The sequence below is a fragment of the Thamnophis sirtalis genome, unplaced genomic scaffold (genome assembly GCF_051295495.1).
Source record: "Thamnophis sirtalis isolate CommonGarterSnake01/CBP01778 unplaced genomic scaffold, rThaSir2_p1.2 scaffold_3, whole genome shotgun sequence".
NCBI lineage: Eukaryota > Metazoa > Chordata > Lepidosauria > Squamata > Natricidae > Thamnophis > Thamnophis sirtalis.
Genome location: NW_028261383.1, coordinates 165,570,486 through 165,596,224, shown reverse-complemented (window position 1 = coordinate 165,596,224; position 25,739 = coordinate 165,570,486). Strand labels below are relative to the sequence as shown.

The 25,739-nt window shown below is 41.2% G+C and overlaps 2 protein-coding genes across 3 annotated transcripts in view; both read right to left on the bottom strand.

Moving 5' to 3' along the window:
- Positions 1–24,114, bottom strand: part of ELK1 (ETS transcription factor ELK1) — a 32,093-nt gene extending 7,979 nt beyond the window's left edge. Inside the window, exons 1-5 of one of the 2 annotated variants that reach the window (XM_087710736.1) lie at positions 23,643–24,114; positions 19,289–19,497; positions 16,937–17,365; positions 3,470–3,883; positions 434–535 (exon numbers count right to left, since the gene is read on the bottom strand). In XM_087710736.1, coding sequence (XP_087566862.1) covers positions 434–535; positions 3,470–3,883; positions 16,937–17,365; positions 19,289–19,495 — 1,152 coding nt within the window. In that variant the 5' untranslated portion in view covers positions 19,496–19,497; positions 23,643–24,114. The remainder of the gene's footprint in view (positions 1–433; positions 536–3,469; positions 3,884–16,936; positions 17,366–19,288; positions 19,498–23,642) is intronic. The other variant, XM_087710735.1, reaches the window with a different exon arrangement.
- LOC148048331 (uncharacterized) overlaps positions 1–25,739 on the bottom strand; it is a 433,893-nt gene that overhangs the window by 382,313 nt on the left and 25,841 nt on the right. The gene's annotated exons all lie outside the window — the stretch shown is intronic.

Genomic DNA, 25,739 nt, shown 5'->3' with positions numbered 1-25,739 from the left:
AGAGCTCCAACTACTTAATTGGTTAGCAAAACTGATATTATTAGTAACTTATGAACACATCACTTCTTGACATAGATCACCTATTGAAAGTTATCAGGAAATACCACTTTGTTCTACTGAAGTGCTTATGTAAAATGTTTATATATGTATAGGTATCTGGTAAAATATGCCTTATACCAAAAACATAGCCAAGTTCATTCCCAATCCAAACTAATTCTTCATTCCATACTTGCTAACAAGGCCTGCAAACATCCCAAACACATACAGCCTTCACGTGTTTCTTTCATGAACCAAACTTGATTATTCTTCCACTCTCTCAGGAAATTATGACTTCAAATCCATTCACTATTAGTGATCCCAATCTCAGGTTTTACCTTCCCCTCACAGACATCCTTTCTCTCCCCTCACAGATGATGTAGATTTCAAACCATACCTGGAAGGAAAGCTTGGCTGGGCTGCGTGGTGCAATGGGGCTCAGGGTACTCCAGAAATGGATGGTGGGTGGCAAGGAACTTGGGGTGAGCAGTACTGGAGTCTGCAAAGAAGAGCAGAATAAAACAACAAGAAAAATTTAACATGGAAAACCAGCAACATCCCAATTCTTCAAAATAGCCACTTAGTGCATTGACCAATTTTTCCAAGTTTGGTTCTCACAAAGAAGACAAGGAAAGATTTTGAAGGAGAGAGTTGGCACTCTTCCGTTGCGAATATTCTCATTTTTCCGCAGGTATTAAAGAGACATTTTCCTTCTTTGCCTTTCCAACTGAAAGGCCGCATGAGATAAAACCAGAGAAAACTGTTCCAACATGCCTAGGGTTCACCCTGCACTGTTTCTCACGTGTAACCTGTTTCCTTGGCATTATTTTTTTTTGAGTAAGGGCCACAGTTGTTCTGCTATTCTAGAAGACCCCTAAAAATGTGTCCAAAATTCGCTTCACGCATGATCTACACTACAGCGGTGAATTCTCCCTTGGGGAACTTGAAAAGTAACTCAAGTTACCAATCAATGCACATCTTAAGGAAAGTGATTGTAGTTTCCCCACCATCACCACCTCCCTTCAGGTACATAATGCTGGTTGCTAGAAAGAAAAACAAAACCACAGAATGGATCAATTGATGCCTTGAAAGGGTCCCACGTTAAAGCTTTAAGGACAGCACCATTTACTGGCAGCAAATGCAATTTTGTCAACATGCTGGCCCAAGGGTACAGTTTTGTCAACATAGGCTTTGTTAATTTAGGAAGAATGCACATTAAACATGAGGATTCAGGTTTTTGCTGTTGGGCAGATTCCCGATAAATATATGAACATGAGAAAGTCTAACTCAAATTTATTAATTGAGAAAAAAATGTAAGATAAACAAGTGCCAAGTGTGGAATGTTTTCCAAGAATGTGGAGTTGAAGGAAGGCTGCGGAATGCAACAGATATGGCATACAAGTGAAATATATTACATGATTCCTGAATCATTCCAACAGCAAGAACAGAGCAAGAGAATATCTGATGTTGTACCTTGAGACAGTGGCGATGTGGCGGGAAGGAAAGTGGGTCAGAAATGCAATAAGTTAATAAATAAGGAATGGTTGTGGTGATATTATAGATGTGCTAGTCAGAGAAATGAATATGCATGTCCTTTTGTATGCAGATAATTCCATTTACTGGCCTGAGACTATTTGCAATTATGTTACATGGTATGTGACACTGGGACAATGGAATAACCATATGCAACTCATACATAAAGGGCAAAAAGAGCAACTAAATAAATGCATACATTTAGTGAGTGTTTACCAATATGGGGAAATGGATGGAATTTTTGGAAAAGTAATGGGAAATATATGGTCAGCTGCAAGAAACGAATGTTTATCAAAAGAAGTGAAACGGTTATGTACAAAAACATGATTCTGCACACTCTATTATATGAGTGTTGGAAATGTCAGAAGAAATATAATAGTATTTTGAGTGCAGTGGAAAATAAGATACATAAGAAGTGTGCAAGTATACAAAAAGAGGTACAGCTGGGAATGAACAAGTGATGAAAGGACGTATGAGGAATGTAAAAATTAAGTGCCCATGTTAAAGAAGTACAATGAGGTGGTTTGGTCACATAGAGAGCATGAATCAGCTATATTAATGTGCTTTCCTACCATTCCTGAATTGGAAGCATGTTGACATGTTTCCTTCAAAGCCTACCTGCAGTTTAATGGGACGTTGTTTTAGGGCAATGATTGGTGGGTTCCCTGCTACCCTTCTCCACCCACCCAGTATTGTCTATCAATGGTAAAACCAACCGTCAATCACTTTTCTCAACATGCAGCCGAGTAAGGTAGCACAAGGTACTCATTTGTGTTATTTCTGTATGATCACTGAGTGCTTACCATGGCAAGCTGAATCACCCGGTAAGTGGGCTTTTTCCTTTTCTTATGGAGGATGGAATTCATGTAATGCTTTAAAAAAAGGTTTTTGTCATAGGAATAGTGCTCTCTTAATTTCTGAGAAGAGACCGATATTCTCATTGAAATTTCAATAGAAATTCTTCCCGTTTGGCATGCCTCTCTAAGCAGTCAGGTAATTTAAATAACTAAACCAAATTATATGCCAAGACAAGCCATGAAGTGGATAGTAGACAGATGGCTATATGTATGGTGGCGATGATAGAAGAAACTGTAGAACTATATAGAGAATATTACAATAGGGGGAGGGGGGGATTTTGATAGGCAGGTGGGATTAAGAGAGATGTGCCCAAGAAGAGTGACTGGATCAAGTGGAAAGGGAAATATGAGATTCAGGGTAAGACGGAATTGATGAGGTTCTCAAAAAGAGAGAGATGAGAAGTTTTAAGAACAAAAGGCAATGTACGAATCAGGGCATGGATGTGGTGGAAGCAAGGATAGACTGTAAGGAAAGAACAGTAATAAGAGGTGTAGTGAATGGATGGAGCAGTTTGGCACAGTAGTTATTGAGGTAGAAAACAAGGACTGTGAGTTCTAATCCTGCCTTAGACAAAAAAGCCAGTTGGATGACCTTGGGCTACTCTCAACTTTAGGAGGGGGGCAAAAGCAAACCCACTTCTGAAATCTTGCCAAGAATACTGCAGGATATGTTCAGCAGTCGCCAGGAGTCAACACTGACTCGAAGGCACACCCCTCATCCCAAAAGTGAACAGTAAATTAGAATTAGTTATATGTTCTTTTCTTCTCTATTATCTTATGCCTTTAATTCATTACTTCGCATTTATTTTCTGTGTCTTAAATACTACAGCTAATCTCTGCCCAAACCCAAGGAAACAGTGTGATACGTCTGTCCATTTTTCTGCCTGGCACTCCAAGGAAACAGTAAACATCCCATTCAAATTAGATGCATCCACCATGAAAACCAGTTCCCTTTAACTTTGGAAAGGAATCCCCAGTTGCATCCTTAGTTTGTGGGAACGGATCAAAATCCAGTAAGACCTGCTAAAAAAATATGGTCTCACCAGTGCATGGGAGGAAATAACCGTGGTTGGTGTCAAGGTGCTTCCCGTCCCGCCCGGCGCCAGGAGGCTGTTAACAGCTGCATTCACTTTCTCTTGAGTTGGCAATGAAGGAAGCTCCAAGACTTTAGGCTTCTTGCCCTTCTGTGGCTGTCCCTCAAGAGAAACAGACACCAGGCTGGGAGATAACTGGGCTTCCTTCTTCAGTAGCCTCTCTCCGTCTTGTTGCAGATCTGCCTCCACAGATTCCTTCTCCGGAGAAGACTTCTCAGGAGGAGCTGTCTCTTCCTTCACTCCGCCATCCATTAAAACCATCAGAGCAGCTGCCTCTTCGTCAAGGTCCAGGTTCTCCTCCACTTTCACTAGCACCTTCTCATCAAGGACAGGGGTCTCCAGAGGAATGGGCTCCACTATGACCTGGATGGGGACAGAAAACAGAGATGATAAAAGTGATGCTACCAGGAGAAGATTTGGGAGATCAAAGAGTCTCTCCTAAACAAAGCAGAACCAGTTTACTTGATTTGGAAGTTAATTATTATTTTACAGGGAAAGTCCCAAAAATAAACCTCAGAGCCTAACTTTGCTCAAACGATTCATTTGGTACTGTAGACTAGTTTCAGGCACAGTTCAGTTTTCTTCCCAAGTTCCATCCCAAAGACCCATTAGATCACACAGGGTTGGCCTCCTCCGGGTTCCATCTGCTAGCCAATGCCACCTGGCTACTACCCGGGGGAGGGCCTTCTCTGTGGCAGCTCCGGCCCTCTGGAACGAACTCCCCGCAGGGATTCGGACCTCACCTCTCTCCAGGCCTTCCGAAAAGCCGTCAAAACCTGGCTTTGCCGGCAGGCCTGGGGTTGATGAGTTCCCCTCCCCTCTCGACTTGTGTGGTTGTGTGATTCTTGGCTATTTTAATTACTTGTATTCTGTTCTATGTTCCCCTTTTCCCCTTTTGAGTTGTTCGCCGCCCTGAGTCCCTCCCGGAGAAGGGCGGCATACAAATAATAAAATTCATTTCAATTCAATTCAATTCCCTGCTAATAACCAGTCCTTTTGTAAAAAAAAAATCAGAACTCACTCTTGATCTACTGATCTGGGACTAATTTGTTTGCTCTATTTTCCTTAAAACTGAGGTTTCATAAAATGTATCTTGCAGGTTGGTCATACATCCTCTTTCTTTCAAAACACTGTCAGATTATTTCAAGATGGTCATGAAACTGCTCTCTGACTGTCATGGCCATGAAAGATCCTCTCCCGAGGCATTTGGAAATATTTTGTCTCTATAAAACCATTCCCCCCCCCCCAATCTGGCGTCCTTCATATGTGTCAGAAATAAAGTTCCTAAAATGCAAAGCCAGGATAGTCACCGTCTGTATAGGCTGGGGATTCTGAAAATTGCAGTTTCAATATACATCTGGAGGGCAACGGGTTCAGAAAAGGCTTCTGCTAAAGAAAACTGGATCCCAGCAAAAAGCTATTAGCAGGCTGGTTGCAATTTTATTTAGAAGCTCTTTTGCTATGTCCAACAATACCTAAGTTACCACATCAACCTAAAATACAATGTTTTACCTTAGCATGTTATGTGAACCAATCGATTTTAAAATCATGATTTACTTTTTTACTTAAGAGCCAAGGTGGCGCAGTGGTTAAATGCAGCACTGCAGGCTACTGCTAGATCAGCAGGTCAGCGGTTCAAATCTCACCGGCTCAGGGTTGACTCAGCCTTCCATCCTTCCGAGGTGGGTAAAATGAGGACCCAGATTGTTGGGGGCAATATGCTGACTCTCTGTAAACCGCTTAGAGAGGCCTGAAAGGCCTATGAAGCGGTATATAAGTCTACTGCTATTGCTATTGCTATTTTTTTTTGTTCAAAGGTTTTATTTCTTTTAAAACAAACATTTCATCATTCCTCAATCAGTAAGACATCGAAGTACAATTTTGTGTGTGTCAAAATAATTCTAGTTTACCACCAAATTCTTGTCTAGCCTAATGTATACCCCTCCCTCCCTCCCCCCTCCCCCCAACCCCCTCCTCCTTCCCCCCCCCCGACTTCCCAGAACCCGTACACGGTATGGATTTTTAACAAACACAGTCTAAAATCTATTGAGAAAAAAGAAATAAAGAAATTAATGACATTCTACATTGACCTTAGCTTCTTCTTGCTGAACTAACTTTAAACAATTTAAATCATTTCTGATCTTAAGCATAGGCTAACTGGAATTTCTTGGTCCCGTATTTATTTTGTATATAGTCAATCCATTTTTTCCAGTCTCGTTTATATCTCTCATTTGAGTGATCTTTAAGATATGCCGATATTTTAGCCATCTCAGCTAAGTTTGTAACTTTCAATGTCCATTCTTGAGTTGTAGGCAAGTCTTCCTTCTTCCAGTATTGCGCCACCAACAGTCTTGCAGCAAGACTGAAATCATGATTTACATTGCAGCATAATCTATGATGTTGCCACAGAAATGTGCTTAGTCAACACACTATTTCTAAGCACATAATTTAGGACAATGTGAGACTGTAGTCATTGGTTATATTCTAAATACATAATTATTTTTTATTGTCTTGCTCCTCTCTCTCTCTTCTCAGGCTTCTTCTAAATATGTTCTCCAGATTAAATCCACTTCATAAGCTTTTTCTGGCTATGTCTTATCCCAGCCATTATTCTAACAATTGCCATTTCTATATTGGCCAACCTCTTTCTCATAATTTTAATTAACATGTTCCTTACGGTGCAAACAAACAGAAAAAGAAATAAAACGAGAGCCCCACTTTCTGATCCTTAGTTGTTTATAAAGTTGTTTGAGAGTCATTTTTCATTCTGTATATGTGATATACAATTTAAACATAAAGCAACTTTTAAAAAGCTCTTCTCTATTTTTGCTCTTCATTTCCTTGTGTGCCAGTTTCCATCTCCTTTCAGCAACTGCTTCTATATTTTCTTCCTTTTTATATTTAGAGTTAGACTTAGTTGCTTTCTGTACTACTTTTATATACATACACACAAATGCACATGTGAATTTTTGTAAAAATATAAATTAAAACCATATTTTAGCCCTATTCTTTCTTAGGCCTGGATTTCCTATGATGGGGCCTGTTTTCCCTACATAGTAACTTCCTTTGCTTTTTATATTATAGTTTTATACTTCTATACCCTTTGTGTATTGTACCGCTTTATTGGTATTTTCAGTGGTGGGATTCAAATAATTTAACAACCGGTTCTCTGCCCTAATGACCAGCTGGGTAGGCGTGGCTCAGTGGTCAAGAGAGTGGGTGGACATGGCTACCTCAACGTCACTCACATCGATGGGCGCTTCGCTTTAGCTGTTACAATGGAATAAGGGTTAACTGGAGAGGCAGTTTCTGTAAGCAGGACAATGAAGATGAGGCTAGAAACAACACCAGAATGTTTCCTTCCTGCCTTCCCTACAGAATTAGCCCTGTAAAGTGGAAAAAAACAAAAGGAGATTTCTTCCAACAACCGGTTCTCCCAACTGCTTAGAAAGTTACCAACTGGTTCTCCCAAATAGGCGCAAATCCCACCACTGGGTCTTTTGCCATAATAAGGTGTTTGTTTTTTTTAGTATGAACTTAAGAAAAGCCCTGTGGGTCACACCAAAGGCTAGTCTAATTCAGCATTCTGCAGACTGCTGAACAACAAATGGAGAAGTTTGCAAGGAGGATATATGTCCAATAACACTGTCAACTGGTAGTTAGGACAAACAATTTTTGATTCTGTAGGTTTTTGTTTAAAGGGTATTTCCCCTCTTAAAAACATCTACATTAAAAGGTCATGACCACAGTTGGTAGCTACAAATTCCATATTTAGCTAATGGATAGTCACAAATTTAATGTAATTAAGCAGAAGAAAAACATCACATGATGCATCTAATACATTAAAACCAAGATGGAAAAATATTTTAAAATACAGAACCTAGCTGCATTTTAAAGTATTTTAATATGTGATGAAATATAAAAAGAATTTAACTGTCTATTTAAAACACATTCAAAGTGCCTCTGTTTAAATGCCACTTATGGCTCTTAAAATCCTTGAGAAAGACTTCAGAACTTCTCTAAAATTCTGAACAAATAAGAACAATAGCAATAGTAGGTAGATAAAAATGCCAAATCCAATCTAAATTAATGGCTGACTGTGCAATGGACCACAATAATTGAATATACGGTATATATATATTTTATATATATATATATGTGTGTGTGTGTGTGTGTGTGTGTGTAAAATAATAAGAAAATCAAAACTAATTTGCATGTGAAGTATCATCTATAGGGTAAGGAATTGCAGAGGATATAGAACAACTGAAAAAAGTGTCATGGTTATTGCAGAGAAGATCAAAAGATATGACAATAGAATATGAATATTCCAACAAATTTTGCAGTTTAAGCAAATCGACATCAATGCTTTAAAACCTTTGAAAATGGAAAAGGACTGACAAATAATGAAAAGCCTGACAAGAAAAGATCCTAAAATTTTAGAAAGGTTTATGAGGAAAACAATGCAATAGGAATCCAACATGGATTAAGCAAGATGAAAGTACTTATATGGAAGACATTACAATAACTGAGAAATTGTATGAAAGCAATCAGAGAAGATCAAAAACTCTTGGACCAGGTGATAGATTCCATAGATTCTGGCTAAAATCGCTGACAAATCTACGGTTGAGATTGGCAGACCAGATGAAGAAGGTTTTGGAAGCATCAGAAAACAAACAAAGCAAAAAGGAGAAGGGAAATAATCCTAGAAACTATAGATCCATCACCTGTTTGCCAATAACATACAAGTTACTTATGGGCATAAATGCAAATCAAATCTATAGTGATTTGAAAAGAAAAGATTTACTCCCTGTAGAAAAAAAAGGGTACTCCAAGAATTTGAGGAAACGAAGGACCAGTTATTGATTGACATTCTTTTAAAGAATTTGAAAAAAAAAAAGCAAATATGTTTACACTTGGATAGATTGCAAAAAGACATTCAATGCTCAATGTCTCGAAATTTTTGGAATCAGCAGAAACGTTCAGCAATTTATGAACACATCAATGAAGTTTTGGCAAATGAAGCTGATGGCTAACAGGGAAGAATTTGAAGATGTCAAAATCAAACATGAAATTTTCCAAGATGACTCATTATCACCTTTGCTTTTTGTACTATCAATGGCCATGCTGACAACAATTTTAAAAAAGACAAACTGTAGGTATGAATTGGCCAAAAACTTTCATATTAATTCTATATAGAATTAGTTATGAAAAGCAAAGGCTAAACTTGTTTCCATATTAAAAAGCACAAAAGACCTCAGTAAAGATATTTGAATGCAATTAAGCATCCACAAGTGTGCAACCATAGCCATAAAGGTAGGCAAAATTGTTGAACACAACGAATGCAGCTTAACAATGAAGATCTAATAAAGGCAGTAGCACCAGAAGGCGGCTACAAATATTTGAGAATTTTGGAAGTGCCCAATTTATTACAGAGTCAAATCAAAGAAATGATCATGATGATGTTATCCATTCTACATCAAACAAGTTCAGAAACTTTTGAAATCAAAACAAAATGGTGGAAATATGAAAGCAGTTAAAACCTGAGCAGTTTTTCTTGTTTGCTACAAATAGTTGACTGAACTCAAATGGAACGTGATAACTTGGACTGAAAGACAAGAAAATTAATGACAAGCCGCCATACTTTGCTCCCAAAAAGTGATATTGATCGACTATATTTTCAAAGAGTTGAAGGGGTAGAGAACTTCTATACTTGAAACAAACTAAGAAAAGCATGGCCTAAATGATTAAATTAAGAAAAGCGAAGAAACTACCAGTAGTTGAAGGGAATCATTCAAGGAAAGCTTTTCAAAACAAGAAAAGTGAAGGCTCAACATGGAAAAGAATATAAAATTGAACAATTTGTTAATTGGAAGAACAAGTCAATACATGGTTAATGCTTAAAGGAAATAGAAGGAAAAGCTGATAAAAAACTCACATATACTGTAGTTGGACAAGATCAGGGGTATTAAAGAAAGAAACTGAAGGCTTTATTTTAGTGGTTGAGGAACAAGTTTTGACTGTTAACTGCAGGAAGGTAAAAATTCAACATGTAACAAACAACAGCAAATGTATATTTCTGGTTTAAAAAAAGATGAAACAATTGACCATTTGATCAATGATTTCAGGAATATTTCACAAAGTAATTATAACTCATGACCAAGTTGCTAGAATTATTGATTAGAATCTTTGCCAAAGGTTTTGAATGGAGTAAAAATGATCAGGGCCATGAAGTTGAGAAGGTTTTGGAAAATGAGAGGGTTAAGATGTTACGGGACTTTAAAATCCAAATAGACAGTCATCCTGTTCATAACATGCTTGATATAACAATTATTGAAGAAACAAAAGTATGATTCACTGATGTTGCTATTCTGGATGATGCCAGGATTAAGGAAAAACAATTAGAAAAAAAAAATGAAATTCTGCAACTTACAATTTGACGCTGAACACTTATGGAAAAGGAAATCTGTTGTTATATCAATCACGATTGGAATACTTGGAGTGATACCTAAAAGACTTCTTCGATATCTGGAAATATTTAATTTATCAGCCCTGAACCACCTTCTGCAACTGTCTATATTGTTAAATGCTATCTTATCATTCTTAGGTCCATGGTTAAGACTTGAATTATTAAGTTTCTACTAGTCTTACTGAGACTGTGAATCTAACTGCAGATTACTCATACATCACAATTAATAATTGCATGTTGCCAAATCTTTCCAGACTCATGCAGCTAATAGCAAGATACCAAAACCCAATAAACATACATAATAAAGTAGCAAAATTAATCCATAGGCGCAAATAGTATCATAATAAGAGCATAATAAACCTCCCTCCCTTCCCACCCCCTGCAGCCAGGGACTCTGGGAGTTGTAGTCCACAAGCTACTGGGAAAATATTATTCTGCTATATTTTATTAAATATATTAGTACAAAAAAAAAGAGCACAATAAAAACAATTGTAGCGTAAATAAAATTCAGCTATAGATATCAAGCAATTATTCCCCAAAGTCACCTTGAAAAAAAAGGTTGGTCTTTATTTCTGAAGCACTATTATCAAGGAGGGGCAGCCTAGTTTCGGGGGGGAGGTTAAGCATTAGTGCCGTGATTGAGAAACAGCATTTTCTGGCATCAACTCCGAGGGTGGGATTCTACCAGTTCGGGCAAACCTGTAGCTCTGAAGGAGCGAACCAGTTTGCTTCCACAAGCAAGTGGGTCCGCCCACCCGCCCAGCGCTTTACCTACCTATCTTCTCAGCTGAGTTACGCGGCAGAGTGGATTGCTGCGCCTCAGCTGTTTTCCTTCCCAAGCAGCAATCCAGAAGGTAAGTATATTCTCGCAGCGAGCCAGTTGTTAAACCAGTAGGATCCCATAACAGTCCTGATCAACTCACTACATTGGGGTTCCACACTAGGGTGGGTTCCTGTACTGGCTGGTACCGGTTCGCTTCACTCGCTCGAGCGCCCACCACGCACAGGTGACTATAAATTGTTCTGCACATGCACAGAAACATGCCGGCAATGGCAGAAGAGAACAAGGAACCATTTCGGGGGGGTGGCCAGCCTGGGTCACTGCCGGTTCTGTGACCTAGGGCAAATCACCACTACTGGTTCGGGAGCAACCCACTTCTGGTTCCACATTTGGTTGGAATAGGTGGCCCTGGAGATGTATTTTATAAGTATAAGTAGATGTATTTTGAATGGCACTAAGAAATCTACTAGTAACTAACTCACAACATGCCAGATAGATGTAATCATAGCAATTACTGTATGCCAGTCAGCAAAATGCTACTGCATTGTGAACTATCTGTATTTTCTCAGTGATTTTCAAAGGCAGCTCCATGTAAAACACATTGCAGAAGTTTATAACCTTGTGGTGAAAAGGGAATCACTGTGGTAGCTCTTCCCACTTCAGAAGGGCCATAATTGGCTCCCCAATCGCCCTCCTGGCCACAACAGTCAACAATCTATCCCATTATAGCTGTGAGTTCTGGAGATTGACAGAGGAGAATATACAACTAAGTCTTGCTAAGTAACTTAACCTGATTGTTAAGGATCAATTTCCACCTGTTTCATTCCATCAAGATAACCAAACATCTTCAAACAGTGGAAGAAATTGTATTCAAAATCTCCAATGAGGCCCGGGTACTATAAAGCTGAGTATCACCAGTCTATCATGGAAGGACCTCTCCCAGCAGTTTCACACATATTAAATAGCAAGAGGGGTAGACTGACTCCTCCAGCATCCCACAAGGAAGTGGCCACCAGGCAGATACCTTCTTCCCCACCACTGATTGGAACTGCCCACTGAGCTAGCAGTAGAACCACTGCAAAACAATGTCCTTAGTCCTCCTACCTCCACAGGCAGTCTAGGAAGATTCCACATGCCCAGTAATATCATATAGAACATGGAGCTCTTTGCTTCACTATAACTCCCTGTCAGAAAGGGGGACAATGGTAAATATTTGATTCTCTGGCTACTCTTTACAGCAGTGTTTTTCAACCTTTTTTGTGCAAAGGCACACTTTTTTCATGAAAAAAATCACGAGGCACACCACCATTAGAAAATGTTAAAAATTTTTAACTCTGTGCCTATATTGACTATATATAAAGTAATTCTCCCACGGCACACCTTACACTATGTCACGGCACACTAGTGTGCCGCGGCACAGTGGTTGAAAAACACTGCTTTACAGGATAAACACTTTATCCCATTTTTTCCAGTTTTTTTTCTACAGGTTTACTTTGGAAAAAAATTCAATGTTTCCAAACTACCCTTATCATCCAGCCTTCACAAAAATAAAATCCCCATTCCAGTGGTGGGTTTCAAAATTTTTTGGAACCTACTCTGTGGGTGTGGCCTCCTTTGTGGGAATGGCTTGCCGGCCATGTGACCTGGTGGGAGTGGCTTGCCGGCCATGTGTTCTCCCTCTCTCTCTCTCTCTCTCTTTCCTTCCTTTTGTCTCTCTGTCCCTTTTTTTCTTTTTCTTTTTTCATCTCTCTCTCATTCTTTTTCTTTCTTTTTTCTTTTCTTTTATTTATTTCTTCCTTTCTTTCTCTCTCTCTCTCTGTGTCAGTCTGTGTGTGTGTGTGTGTGTGTGTGTGTGTGTGTGTGTGTGTGTGTGTGTGTGTAGCAGTGGTGGGTTTCAAAAAAGTTTGGAACCTCTTCTGTAGGTGTGGCCTGCTTTCCGGGTCCACTGGTGGAACCTCTTCTAACCGGTTCGGTAGATTTGACGAACCGGTTCTACCGAATAGGTGCGAACTGGTAGGAACCCATCTCTGCCCCATTCCCATGGGAGCACCCATGTCTCTGTCTCAAGCAGGACCTCCCTGAGGAGAGAGGTTTTTAGCACGTCACAAAAGAAGCCATTCCCAGAACCACTCCCGCTCCAAGTGGAACAACTTTTATTCTTCTGAAAATGACACAAAGTTCTGTGAGAGAATGAAAAACAAGCTCAGTACAGAGCCTTCCTGAACTTCTGAAAGAAAGATTATAATCTACATGAAGCTGGGAAAAGGCCCAAAGCCAGAATGGGACTCTGGCTTCAGTCATTAGGCTGTTGTAGGAAATTTATGTAGGCAAGTTGAGCTAGAAATACTGCATGGCAATTACTTCTATTTTGAATCTCTGCTTTTTTAGTGTAATTTATTACTTTTGATATGTATTGTCTAATGCAGTGTTTCTCAACCTTAGCAACGTGAAGATGTCCCGACTTCAACTCCCAGAATTCCCCAGCCAGCATTCGCTGGCTGGGGAATTCTGGGAGTTGAAGTCCAGACATCTTCACGTTGCCAAGGTTGAGAAACACTGGTCTAATGCATACTCAGTGTCTTTGTCTTCTGACAGACTGGGACTCCTTTACAATAGAATTAGTTCTAAATAGGAGCAGGCCAGCATTATCTCTACTTAGCCAAACCTTTATATTTTCTTATGGGACATCCTTTTAAAATGCAGCAACTGGGTTTTGGTTTAAGAATTTGCTTTGCATTTGAATATTTTGCTTCTGACCATTTAAAGCCAAAAATAATTTTCACATTCTCCCTTTTTGTTTTTAAAATAAGGTTTTATTTTATTTGCCTCTTGTGAGATTGATCTAGCTCCCCAAAAGGGGAGAGGAAAGAATGGGCTATTTTCCATAATCAAGCAAACCTCAATACTACATGGACAGTAGATGATGCGATAGAATTTTATTTATCTATCTCTCTGTTTTCTTCCTTTTAAATTACCAGAAAGTGACAGAAGGTGTGAAAAGCTTATCCTGCTTGTATGTCAGGATTAGTGGAGAAGATGCCAGGGAAAGCATTCCCAGCAAGAATGACCAAACTGCATACCAAAGCAGGAGCTGGAGCTAGGGTGTGTAGACCCAGAAGGGGAGAAGAGCCAAGACTGCCAACCTTTCATCTTGCAAGCTTAGTCCTGCTGTCACAAACATGTAATAATTAAAGGCCCAAAGATAAAACCAGAAACAAAATGGCAACCCCAACAGGGTACAGCTGCTCCTTGGCTTATAACCACAATAACCACTTCAAGGTGCTAGTTATTACTTATAAAGCCCTTCATGGTATTGGACCTGGGTACTTGAGAGACTGCCTGCTGCCAATTACCTCCCAAAGACCCATTAGATCTCACAGGGTCGGCCTCCTCCGGGTTCCATCCACCAGCCAATGCCATCTGGCTACGACCCGGGGGAGGGCCTTCTCTGTTGCAGCTCCGGCCCTTTGGAACGAACTCCCCGCGGAGATTTGGACCCTCACCTCTCTCCCTGCTTTCCGAAAAGCCGTTAAAACCTGGCTGTGTCGGCAGGCCTGGGGTTGATGAGCTCCCCTCCCCTCTCGACAGGTGTGGTTGTTGGTCATTTTAATGTGTTTATTTTGTACTTGTATGTTTCCCCTTCCCGTTTAAGTTGTTCACCGCCCTGAGTCCCTTTTAGGGAATAGGGCGGCATATAAATAAAATAAAACTTAAGCTTAAACAATTGAGCCTAAAATTTATGTTGCTAACTGAGGAATTTGTTAAGTGCATTTAACCATTTTGCAACTTTTCTTGGCGCATTTGTTCACTGAATCACTGCAGTTGTTAAAGGAATCTGGTTTCCCCAATTGACTGCGCGTGTCAGAAGGCTGCAAAGGGTGATCCCGTGGCCCTGCGACACTGCAACCATCATAAATGCTAATTCGGTTGTCCAGCATTCGAATGTAAATCACATGACGATGCAGATATTGCAACGGCCATTAAGTGTGAAAAATGGCTGTAAGTCACTTTTTTCCAGTGCTGCTGTAACTTGGGGCAGTCACTAAATGAACTGTTGTAAGTCGAGGACTACCTGTACACACCAGGATTCCATGACTGCCAAATGTGGGCATTACGTATATAGTTCAGTGTTCTACATGGGGCTGCCCTTGAAGAGTATTCGGCGACTTCAGCTAGTCCAGAATGCGGCCGCGCGAGCGATTGTGGGTGCACCTCGTTTCACCCACATAACACCTATCCTCCGCGAGCTGCACTGGCTACCTGTCGATCTCCGGGTACGCTTCAAGGTGCTACTTGTCACCCATAAAGCCCTTCATGGTAGTGGATCTGGGTACTTGAGAGACCGCCTACTGCCAATAACCTCCACTAGGCCGATACGATCCCATAGATTAGGCCTCCTCCGAGTCCCATCTGCCGGTCAATGTCGACTGGCAACCACACGGAGGAGAGCCTTCTTGGTGGCAGCTCCGACCCTATGGAACGATCTCCCCGTGGAGATTCGTACCCTCACCACCCTCCAGACCTTCCGCACAGCCCTCAAAATTTGGCTATCCCGTCAGGCCTGGGGCTAAAGACTGTAATGGTATGAATGCTGTGTTTTAATGATGTATTGTCTTATGTATTGTCTTACGTGTTAAAAGTTTGTCTCCCCCCCCCCTCTTGAGTTGTAAGCCGCCCTGAGTCCCCCCAGGGAAAAGGGCGGCATATAAATAAACTTCTACAATCTACAATCTACAGTCAGCACTGCTGGCCCTACTAAAATCCTCTTTCCTGCTGGAGATGGCTATCCTATTCCTTCTCCTGCTGTTCTTTGCTAGCCTTATTCATTTTTCGGCCCTGCCTAAAATATCAGTATTTTTCTTCAAAGGGGTGAAGGGGGAAAAAGCAGGAGCTTTGAATTGATTTGCTATTTCCTTGGGTGTTTTAATCCAATACAATGTAGACTTACAACAGTTCGTTCAGTGACCGTTTAAAGTTACAACGGCACTGAAAAACATGACTTATGACTGTTTTCCACACTTACAACCATTGCAGCATCCTGTGGTCATATGACCAAAATTCAGATGCTTGGCAACTGACTCATATTTATGACGGCTGCAGTGTTCCAGGGTCATGTGATCACCTTTGGCGACTTCCTGACAAGCGAAGACAACAGGGGAGTCAGATTCACTTCACGACTGTGTGTTACTAAGTTGGAGTGATTCACTTAATAACTGTGGCAAGGAAGGTTGTAAAATGGGGCAAAGCTCACTTCACACGTCTCACTTAGCAACAGAAATTTTGGGCACTTCGATTGAGGTCATAAATTGAGGACGATTCTCAGTAAGGGTACGGCTAGCTGATGAGAGCTAAATAGCTTGAAATAGATCTATACTAGTCTCCCTTTATTTATTTATCAGCACAAATATAACAAATGTAACAAAAAGGCAACAGTAAAAATATTGGTTTTCTGTCTGGATGGTCTCTTGTGACGAGCCGAATGACAGAGAATGGAAGTAGTGAACTTCCTCCCATATTTGGGCATACCAGGGGTTGTGACTTTAAATATATACCTTTCACCCTGGCCTCGCTGATAAGGAGTCGAGCTCTGTAGCTCAGTGGTTAATACATCTGCCTAAGAGGCAATACAGCACAGGCTCGATTCTCAGTAAGGGTATGGCTAGCTGATGAGAGCTAAACAGCTTGAAATAGATCTATACTAGTCTCCCTTTATTTATTTATCAGCACAAATATAACAAATGTAACAAAAAGGCAACAGTAAAAATATTGGTTTTCTGTCTGGATGGTCTCTTGTGACGAGCCGAATGACAGAGAATGGAAGTAGTGAACTTCCTCCCATATTTGGGCATACCAGGGGTTGTGACTTTAAATAGATAGATAGATAGATAGATAGATAGATAGATAGATAGATAGAGAGAGAGAGAGAGAGAGAGAGAGAGAGAGAGAGAGAGAGAGAGAGAGAGAGAGAGAAAGAAAGAAAGAAAGAAAGAAAGAAAGAAAGAAAGAAAGAAAGAAAGAAAGAAAGAAAGAAAGAAAGAAAGAAAGAAAGAAAGAAAGAAACCCATCCAGGGAGTGATCTGCTGTGATCTTATCCAAAGACCCCTTAAAATCTGAAACTAGCTCTAGTCTTCCCCTTCCAGCAAGTTAGAAATCTCTTTTCATGACTCACCTGCAGGGACTCTTGGGATTCCTCTGGTTCTTCAATGCTTATATGTAGTTGTGGGAGGTCCTCCTCTGGGGCCATGGAAAAGGGGGCCATTGGCTCAGGAGCAGCAGCAAGAGGAGGCACCACAGGCAAGAGCTCTGTTTCCTGGCGTGAGGGCCGTCCAACGGGTGAAGGGTTCTGTAGTGACTGAATGGTGAAAGTGGAGTACAGTCCGGAACGCATGTATTCATTTCGACTGCTACGTGGGGCACCTCCGCCTCCTCGGGGAGCTTTGGAAGTACCAAATGCTCCTTCACCCCCTTTGGCCTCACCTGGGACCTGCTCAGGTTTTTTGGTACCTGCCTCATCCTTCATGCCTTCCATACTCGAAAGTTCCGGGTAAGAGACAAACTTGTAGACAAATTTCTGACCACTGACTTTACGGATGATATTCTGGAAGGGACAGAAAGGATGGCTGAATTAGAGCAGCAGAGACAAAGTAATCCAGCTACGTTTTTCATGAGACAACATCCTATTCAATGGTGGGTTCCTACTGGTTCAGGCAAACCCATAGTGGTTTGGAGGCCTGGATTGCTGGAACTGGCAGGGACCCAGGTCTGCCACGACCCCAAAATGGTTCCCCTGGCAGCGCCATAGGGGGCGTCATAGGGGGTGCCATCTTGTTTTTTGGTTCTGCACATGCGCAGAGCAATTTTAATTATACTGTGCATGCGTGCACGCACATCACAAGTGAACTGGCAGTAGTGCCTGCCGGAACCCACCCTTGGTTCTATTGATAATGTTTTTCTGGAAAGATATTTGAATTTAAAAACCCAGTGTCTTCTGAAATGAGCTAGACTGCAGTTGATACTTTCTGACTTGAAAAAATATAATACCTATTTGCTGTGTTTTATTCGGCTTTTGGGACAATACGTATGTGCACATGTGTGTATCTGTTAAAGGAGAGTAGCTTTGAAACCTTAACACAATAATAATGTGTAGGTGGATTTCTAGCATTTGATTATGGCTGCCAATATCAATTGGCGCTACTGGTAGATTAACAAAAACTGAGGGTCGGCAGATGTTGATGGTGTTTGCTTCCCTTTATATATTCCATAGATTCATAAAGTTGGAAGGAGCTGTGGAGGATTTGCTCCTGTTTGATGCAGGAATCCTAATTTAGCACCCCAAGCTAAAGCCTAGCATCCGTTGGAACAAATACAAGAAAACACCACCCTTCTGTGTTAGTATAATTCCACCGTCAAGCTGCTCTTGCTATTCAGAAGCATTACCTAACCTTCAGTTGAATTCTGACTTCTATTGTATTTTATTTCCTGCATTCAGAATGAGAGAACGTGTTTTGGCTATATATATATATAAACTTCAATGAGCTTTCTTCCAGGGGGGGAAAAATCAGGTCACTCTGTTCTGGAAAGTAGGGTGCATATAACAAAACATCAGTTGCTACATAACTTTAATATATAATAATATATATAATATATAACTTTAAATATAAATATAAATATAACTTTAAATAATATAAATATAAATATAACTTTAAATATAAATATAACTTATATAAATATAAATATAAATATTTATTTTATTTATTTATATTTATAATTTATATATATATATATATATATATATATATATATATATATATATATATATATATATATATATATATATATATATATATATATATATATATATATATATATGTTGTATTTGTGCTGATAAATAAATAAAGGGAGACTAGTATAGATCTATTTCAAGCTATTTAGCTCTCATCAGCTAGCCATACCCTTACTGGGATTCGAACCTGTGCTGTATTGCATCTTAGGCAAACGTCTTAGCCATTATGCCACAGGTCTCCTCCATGTATGTATGTATGTATGTATGTATGTATGTATGTATGTATGTATGCATGTATGTATGTATGTATGTATATAATCAGGTCACTCTGTTCTGGAAAGTGGGGTGCATATAACAAAACATCAGTTGCTAGATGTTTCTAAATCTACTTTGTTTTCCTACAAATAATTACTCTTTTCTTATTGAGATACAAACAATTTTCAGAGATTTCATATAAATTCAAGCTTATCTTTGCAGGCATAAGAACTGCAACGGGGCGGGGGGGGGGAGAGAAAAAGGAAACTTGGGAGTCTCAGAAGACAAATATAGACATTTAGCATTTAATTTTAGCAGAGAGTCTCAAAACAAAGCTCCATCATTTACTCCTTTAAGAAAAGTTCATCTACCCAAATATTCTTTTAGGTTTCCACTGTGCTCTCCTTAATTAAGCCTGGGCTGAAATGGAAAGCAAAGCAGGAACCGGCAGATTCATCTTGAATTTACAAAGTGGTCTCTCACTTTGTCATAGTAGTAACGCAGGGCCCGGCTCAGCTTGTCATAATTCATGTTGGTCTTGTTCTTCCGCAGGCCCCAGAGTCGTGCAACCTCTTCTGCATCCACCAGCTTGAACTCCCCATCATTGGATGTCCATGCAATCAGATGCCCATTGCTCTGCTGTTCCAGCAATTGCAGAAGAAACTGCCACAGAGTGACTGAAGGATCCATGACTAAAGCGGGGGAAAGGAAGAGCAAAAGGACAGCCAATTCAGGGCTATGGATCGTTGAAGGGCACAATCCTTGATAGGTAACAAGTAACATTTGCAAATTAGAAGAATCCAGTAATAAGTGCTATGGTTGAGGTGGACTAGAAAGTGTGGGTTTCTTTCATTCACAGAGAGAAAAAATAGTATCGAGGAAAAGATTGGGCTGAATCATTCTTTGGCATACTTGCTTTCTACATGCAAGGAAATGGGGATGAGGACGGGGTTCGTTGCAAAGCAGCCAGTTATTCTAGTCTCCCCAATCAATCAAAGAGGTACGCTCACACAGCCATGCTGAAGAGATAAAAATTTTTAAAAAGTGTAACCATTTGATTTGGCTAAAACCAGTTTGGTGAATACTTCCAGATGTGCTTTGTAAGGCTGTGTCCAGTCTATTGAGCTGTGAAGCGAAGAGTAGCCTAGAATGTGGGGTGGGGGGAAAACACTCCACAAATACCATGAACATCAACTCTTTGGGCTGCTTCAGAGTTTTGATACATAATGTTTAAACAAGCTATTGCAGTGTTTCTCAACCTTGGCAACTTGAAGATGTCCGGACGTCAACTCCCAGAATTCCCCAGCCAGCGAATGCTGGCTGGGGAATTCTGGGAGTTGAAGTCGGGACATCTTCAAGTTGTCAAGGTTGAGAAACACTGAGCTATTGCTTCATGGCTTTCCTCAAAGACATTTGATTTTTATAGAGGAAACGCTGAAGATAACATTAATCTTTTGTCCAGGATCCACAGGCTTAAAAGAACTGCAGTCCTCAGCCTTCCTGGAGGGTGTTTCATCACTTTTCAAACAACAGAATGGATTCTTGCTTTGGTCTATATGGCCTACATTGGACTTTTGAAGTGCTGGGTGAGAAATGTACTCCAAGTAGTGAGCATGGGCCAAATTAAAGAAGTGGAACCAGGGCCAAAAAGATATTCCTTTTCGTATAATTAAAATGTAAATGCATGGAATTTTCCCAGTAACTCCCTATGCTTTTATTAATTTCCTTTTATGTCTCCTCAAACCTACAGTTCAGCAGCAGTTTTTGAATGAGTTTTTGGGATAATGTGTAACTCCGGGAGCACTGATTGGAGATTATTGATATAATAGCACACACAGTACTCAAATAACCAGAAATGAGACCAAAGAACACTGGCTAGGGCTATGAAGTCACTCCCTTGCAGGCTTTAAATATAACTTCTATAGCTGTAAATGATTATTTGTGTGATGCTGTTCCTTTATCACTGGAAATTATACAAGCATCTCATGCAAAACCTTGCTTTTTATTTTGCCAGATATAATGGGGGGGGGGGGAGGGCTGAATCATCAATTATGCATGCAGTATCATTTCATCAGTTTACTTCATCGAGGACAACAAAGATAATCCTTGATTATCCCAATCTTTAAAAATAATGCTACAACTTATGCTGGGACATAACTATTAAAATAGAACAATGAATAACAACAGGGTAGATACCATTCCACCCCTCAAAAGAGCTATTATAATAGATATTGCAGTACTACCCGTGCACATATGTAAACAACTGAGAATGGGTTAAAAACACAGTTTCACCTCACAAAATGTCTGGAACCTGAGTAATACTCAAACAAACCAGGCTCCCTCCCAAAATTAGCCATGGGAATTGTTCCAAATGCTCTGAAGCAAAATTAATTCATGGAGAGCCAGCAGTCCTATTCAACACCGCAAAGACACAATCATCCTTAGATCCAGGTCATTCCTGAAGAGCATTTGGCATTTTTCTTCCTTTGGAAAGGCTTAAAATATCATCATGTCACCTGAACAAGACCTCATCCATCCAAGGAGAAAAAGAATGTGATAACAAGGTCCACCAACTTTTACAGTGGAGTTGTTGAGGCCCATATCGAACCTCTGAGAAGCATGTCAGGGGCCCTAGGTGAGAACACATGAAAATGGGTGTAAACAAGGACAGGTTTTTTTTTTGCATTTTATATAAACGCAAACCAAATTAAAATATATTTAATTAAGGAAAATTCACTTCCCTGTAGTAAAATTTCCCCTTTCTCTCACATTAATTATTCTAATGTAACAGCAAGTTTTGGAAAGGTCCTTGGGATATCCAAGACTATTAAGGGCTTAAACAACCTGTGGGCTGCTGGTTATATATTCTTGCTTTAGAATGCAACATTTTTTTTGTTAAAAAGAGTTAATTCTAAATTTTCAAAAACAAGGGAGAAAAGAGGTAAGGATTCATGCTTAAAGATCACTAAGTTAGATGACTTAGTGCCAATTTATGCAATGAGGGCTAAAGTCAAAGCTTTATAGAAAGAGTTAAGTTTCAAGGAATTTGAAGGAAGTGATGATACTCCATATAGATGCCTAGAAGGAATAACCAAGCAAGGAAAAGGCAGTTGTCTAATTCCTGTAGTCTTTAGTTCTGTGATCACTTTTATTCTGTCAGGTATTTATTCTAATATTTAAAAAAATTAAATGCTAATAACTATCCATTTCAGGCATCAGGTACAATGAAGGATGAGTTGATCCTACAGTACATCTGAATGCTTGTGTCCTACACTGTGTCTCATTCACACATAACCAAGGGAAATGTGCTGCAAAACAAGACAGTGTGAAAGAAAACAGAAGACTGTATTCAGGGAATATATACAAAGGACATACCCACAGGTACATTGTAAGAAACAGATAGTTAACAGAAACATGTCAGTGGCTGTTTAATTGTATTTGCATATATATCAGCTAGATTTTAAATCATTGTAATTCATGCTACCATACCTCAACGCCTCAAACAGCAATCCCTAATTTCTAAAATGGAATCACAGAGGTCAACATTGCAGCTGAAGATATTCTTCAGCCCAAATGTACACTAAAGAGTTGGAGGTATTCAGGGGGAACAAAATGCATACTACATATGCTTCAAGAGGTTTCCGGAAGGTTGAATCTACCTGGGTGCTTCCCAAATCCCAAATCCTGAACCACAACAGAGATAAACCCCATTCCATTCTGAGCTACTGTACTCTATTTCCTCTGTCATATGTATGCATGTGATTTCTATGCACTGTCGTAGTGAGAGACCTTCTAGCCATCCATATATTTTTTTTAAAAAAAGAATTAACTTGTGTTCACCTCTTTCATTTTCCCAAGAAGCACACAAAATACCCAGTTTGATGTTTCTGATTTTGGAGGAAAAGTATACAGCAGGTCTGAGAGAAGAGTCACACAGAGTAAAGGCTTTTTCACCCACTCATTCCTCTCCTCCGGTTTCCTCGGCTCCACTTGTAAATGCCTATCTGGATTTGGCCTAAAGAAAGGATTTTAGGGCTGGATTTCCTAAAAATCTCATCAAATGCTGTAATCCAGCAGTAAATGTAGTGAAGGCTGTAGGGAAAGCTTGGAAAGACTACAGGCCTTATCAGAAGAGATGGAGGAACAAGTAAATACTTAGAAGAGAGGAAAAGCCCAGAATTATTTTTGACATGCAACTGACATGGGTTTGATGGTAAGAACATTTTGGTAATCTATGCTTCGTGGGATTTTATTGTATTTTATGTTTGATGTCTTGGTCCAAACATGTCTTGTTTGTGTGCATACACACACACACACAAACAAACAAACAAACACATAACAGGTAGCACTTGAACAGGAGATCATAAAAATAGCTAGTGGTAAGACTCAAGATGTTTTTGTAGGAAATCAATGGGATGAAAGTGCCATGAACAGGAGAGATATGGTACCCCATCTCTCCTTTCCAAGTGAAAACAAAATTATTGTAAGGTAATGAAGCATATGTGACATAAATCGCCTCTTTGGCTGCCAGGAGTCCCCATCTCAAATGCCCAGCAAAGGGGACCCACAAATAAACACACACAGTTTCACCCTGTTTGCACATCAATCCTCTCTCTCTCTCTCTCTTTTACCCAGATTTTAAGAAGGATGGGTTCACAATAATCTGAAAATGACTTCAGACTCAAGATTGGTAGAGGGACAGGTAATGATGTGTGCCTTCTTTCTGTCACTTTCCAGTCATAGGTGTGGGAGGTGGTATCACTTGCCCAAAATGCCCATCTTTTCCCAAGCTGTCTAACCCAAAACCAGCTGTTCAACTGGGAGGAGGGATCGTTACCTTCTGGATCTCTAAGGTCTTAGAGTTAGAGAAGAGGCGTGGAACGGGGGTCTCTCCTTCTCCCTCCATCGTCTACTACTCACCAGTGAGCATGGCGGCGCCCCCCAACCCAGATCCCGGCGGCTCCATGGGCTGGGTAGGGGGGCCCAGCTCTGCCGCCGGGGGGGTGAGTAGCTTGCCAGTCCGCTTGCTGTTTCCCAGGCGAGAACGACCTGCCTCGGTCCCCTAGTTCCCACTTTTCTTCTCAGTTCGACCGCTGGCCCTGTTGCTCTTTCCCACCACCTCTGCTGGTCCCACTTGAGGTTGCCGACCGGTCTCAAGTTGAGGCTCTCTCCGCTGGGATGGATCGCCGTCGGGAGGGCTCGGCGAGGCGGGCTCTCTCGCGTGGGGAGGCGACGAGTGTCCCCCGCAAGACCTTGACGTCGCCGGACCGCCTTGCCACACTCGGCGTGGGTGCTCGCTGGGATGTGCTGGGGAGGGTGAATGGGGGAGAAGGTGCGGGGAGGGGGAGAGGGGGCGGATCCGCTCTTCTTCCTGCCTCTGACGAGCCGTGCAGGCCGCTGGTTGCAGCGCCGGGGATGCAGCGGTGACGGCGCCTGTCACATGGAGAGAAGGCGGAGCTGGCAGCAGCCCGGGCTCCTCGTTCCGTCTCCTCTCTGCCTGGGGGCTGCACGGTGGTGTCCGCGGGTAGAAGCGCTCCAGGCAGAGTCCCGGGTCCGGTCCGAAGCCCGTGGAAGACTGGCGTGAGCCCGATCCCTGCCGGAGCGAGGCGGGAGAAATTGAGGGCGCCTGGATCTCTGGAATCTGGATCTCTCTGCTCAGGCCGAGGCAGGAGATCTATTGAAGCCAGGACGCCTGGGATGCTTTCCTAAAGCGCGGGTTACGGAGAGCCGAGAATTCCCAGGCTGGGCTGACCGCTCTGGACCGGCGGGCTGGAGACGGCACCAGAACTTCCTGGGTTGAAGATGGAGTGAGAGAGGATCCTTGCGAAACCCGAGCTTCTCGGCCTGTTGGATGCCAACTGCGGGAGGAGAGATTCCAGGACATCTAGGCTCTACCTCTAGACGAGGAATTCCGCAGGGCTCTTGCAAATGCGGAAGGGGACGGGGCTCCTTCAGCAGTGTTAGGACTAACATTCCCACCATTCCCAGATGCCATGAGGACACCTGTTTGGAGAAAACTGGGCTGGAAAAAGTTAGGACCCAGAAGTGAGATAGGCGCGGGTGGGGGGGAGATGTCCATTCCTCCGCTACTCCAGCCAAACATCGCCGCCCCCTCCGCCCACCTTGCGAGGGGGGGGTAGATCTTGCCTTCGTGGCAGCCAGCCCACGACCTTCTCGCCCCCTTCGCCTGATCCTTATTTGCCCCTTGGTTACCACGGCAACGGAAAGCCACCATGACAGCGGAGGCAAGGCAAAAAAAAAAGGGGTGGGTGGGTGGGAGAGAAATAAGATGCTGCCATGGTAACCTCTGGCCCTAGAAGGATAGGATTGTTCAAAAGGCTCCATTCCTTTCCTAAAGGAAAGTTTCCCAGGCCTAGACTGGCTGGGGAAAGGGATTGAGGGAGCGGTGATGACCTTTGGTGGGTTAGGAGGCTTTATTTTGTAAAATGAGGGGGGGGGATGACATTTTTGCTCTCCCCAAATGCCATCAGAATCAGGAGCAGCAAGGTCATAGTTCATTTTTTGCAATTAGTCATAGGAAAGCTACTTATCACAGAAGCAGCTGATCAGCACAACAGTGATTATAAACAAATTTTGGGGTGCTTATCAGGATTATTAAGGTAAAATATTATAATTGCTTTAACCAGAGTTCAGTGAACTATAATCTCATACTGATCTAACAAATAGAAAATCCTACTTTTCAATAGAAATTAAAGGAGGTTGCTCTCTGCTGTGCCACTGAATTCAGTAACATCCTAAATCTTAAGTGATCTAGGCAGGCTTTTGCTTCAGCAGTTTAATGCCATTGGCTTTATTTATATGTACAGTATTTATTAGATATTTAATAGAATTTCCAAAGGAGTTAAAATTAACATTAAAAACATTAAAATGTTGACATAAATGTGCATGCAAATGTAAACTGGCAAATGACGCA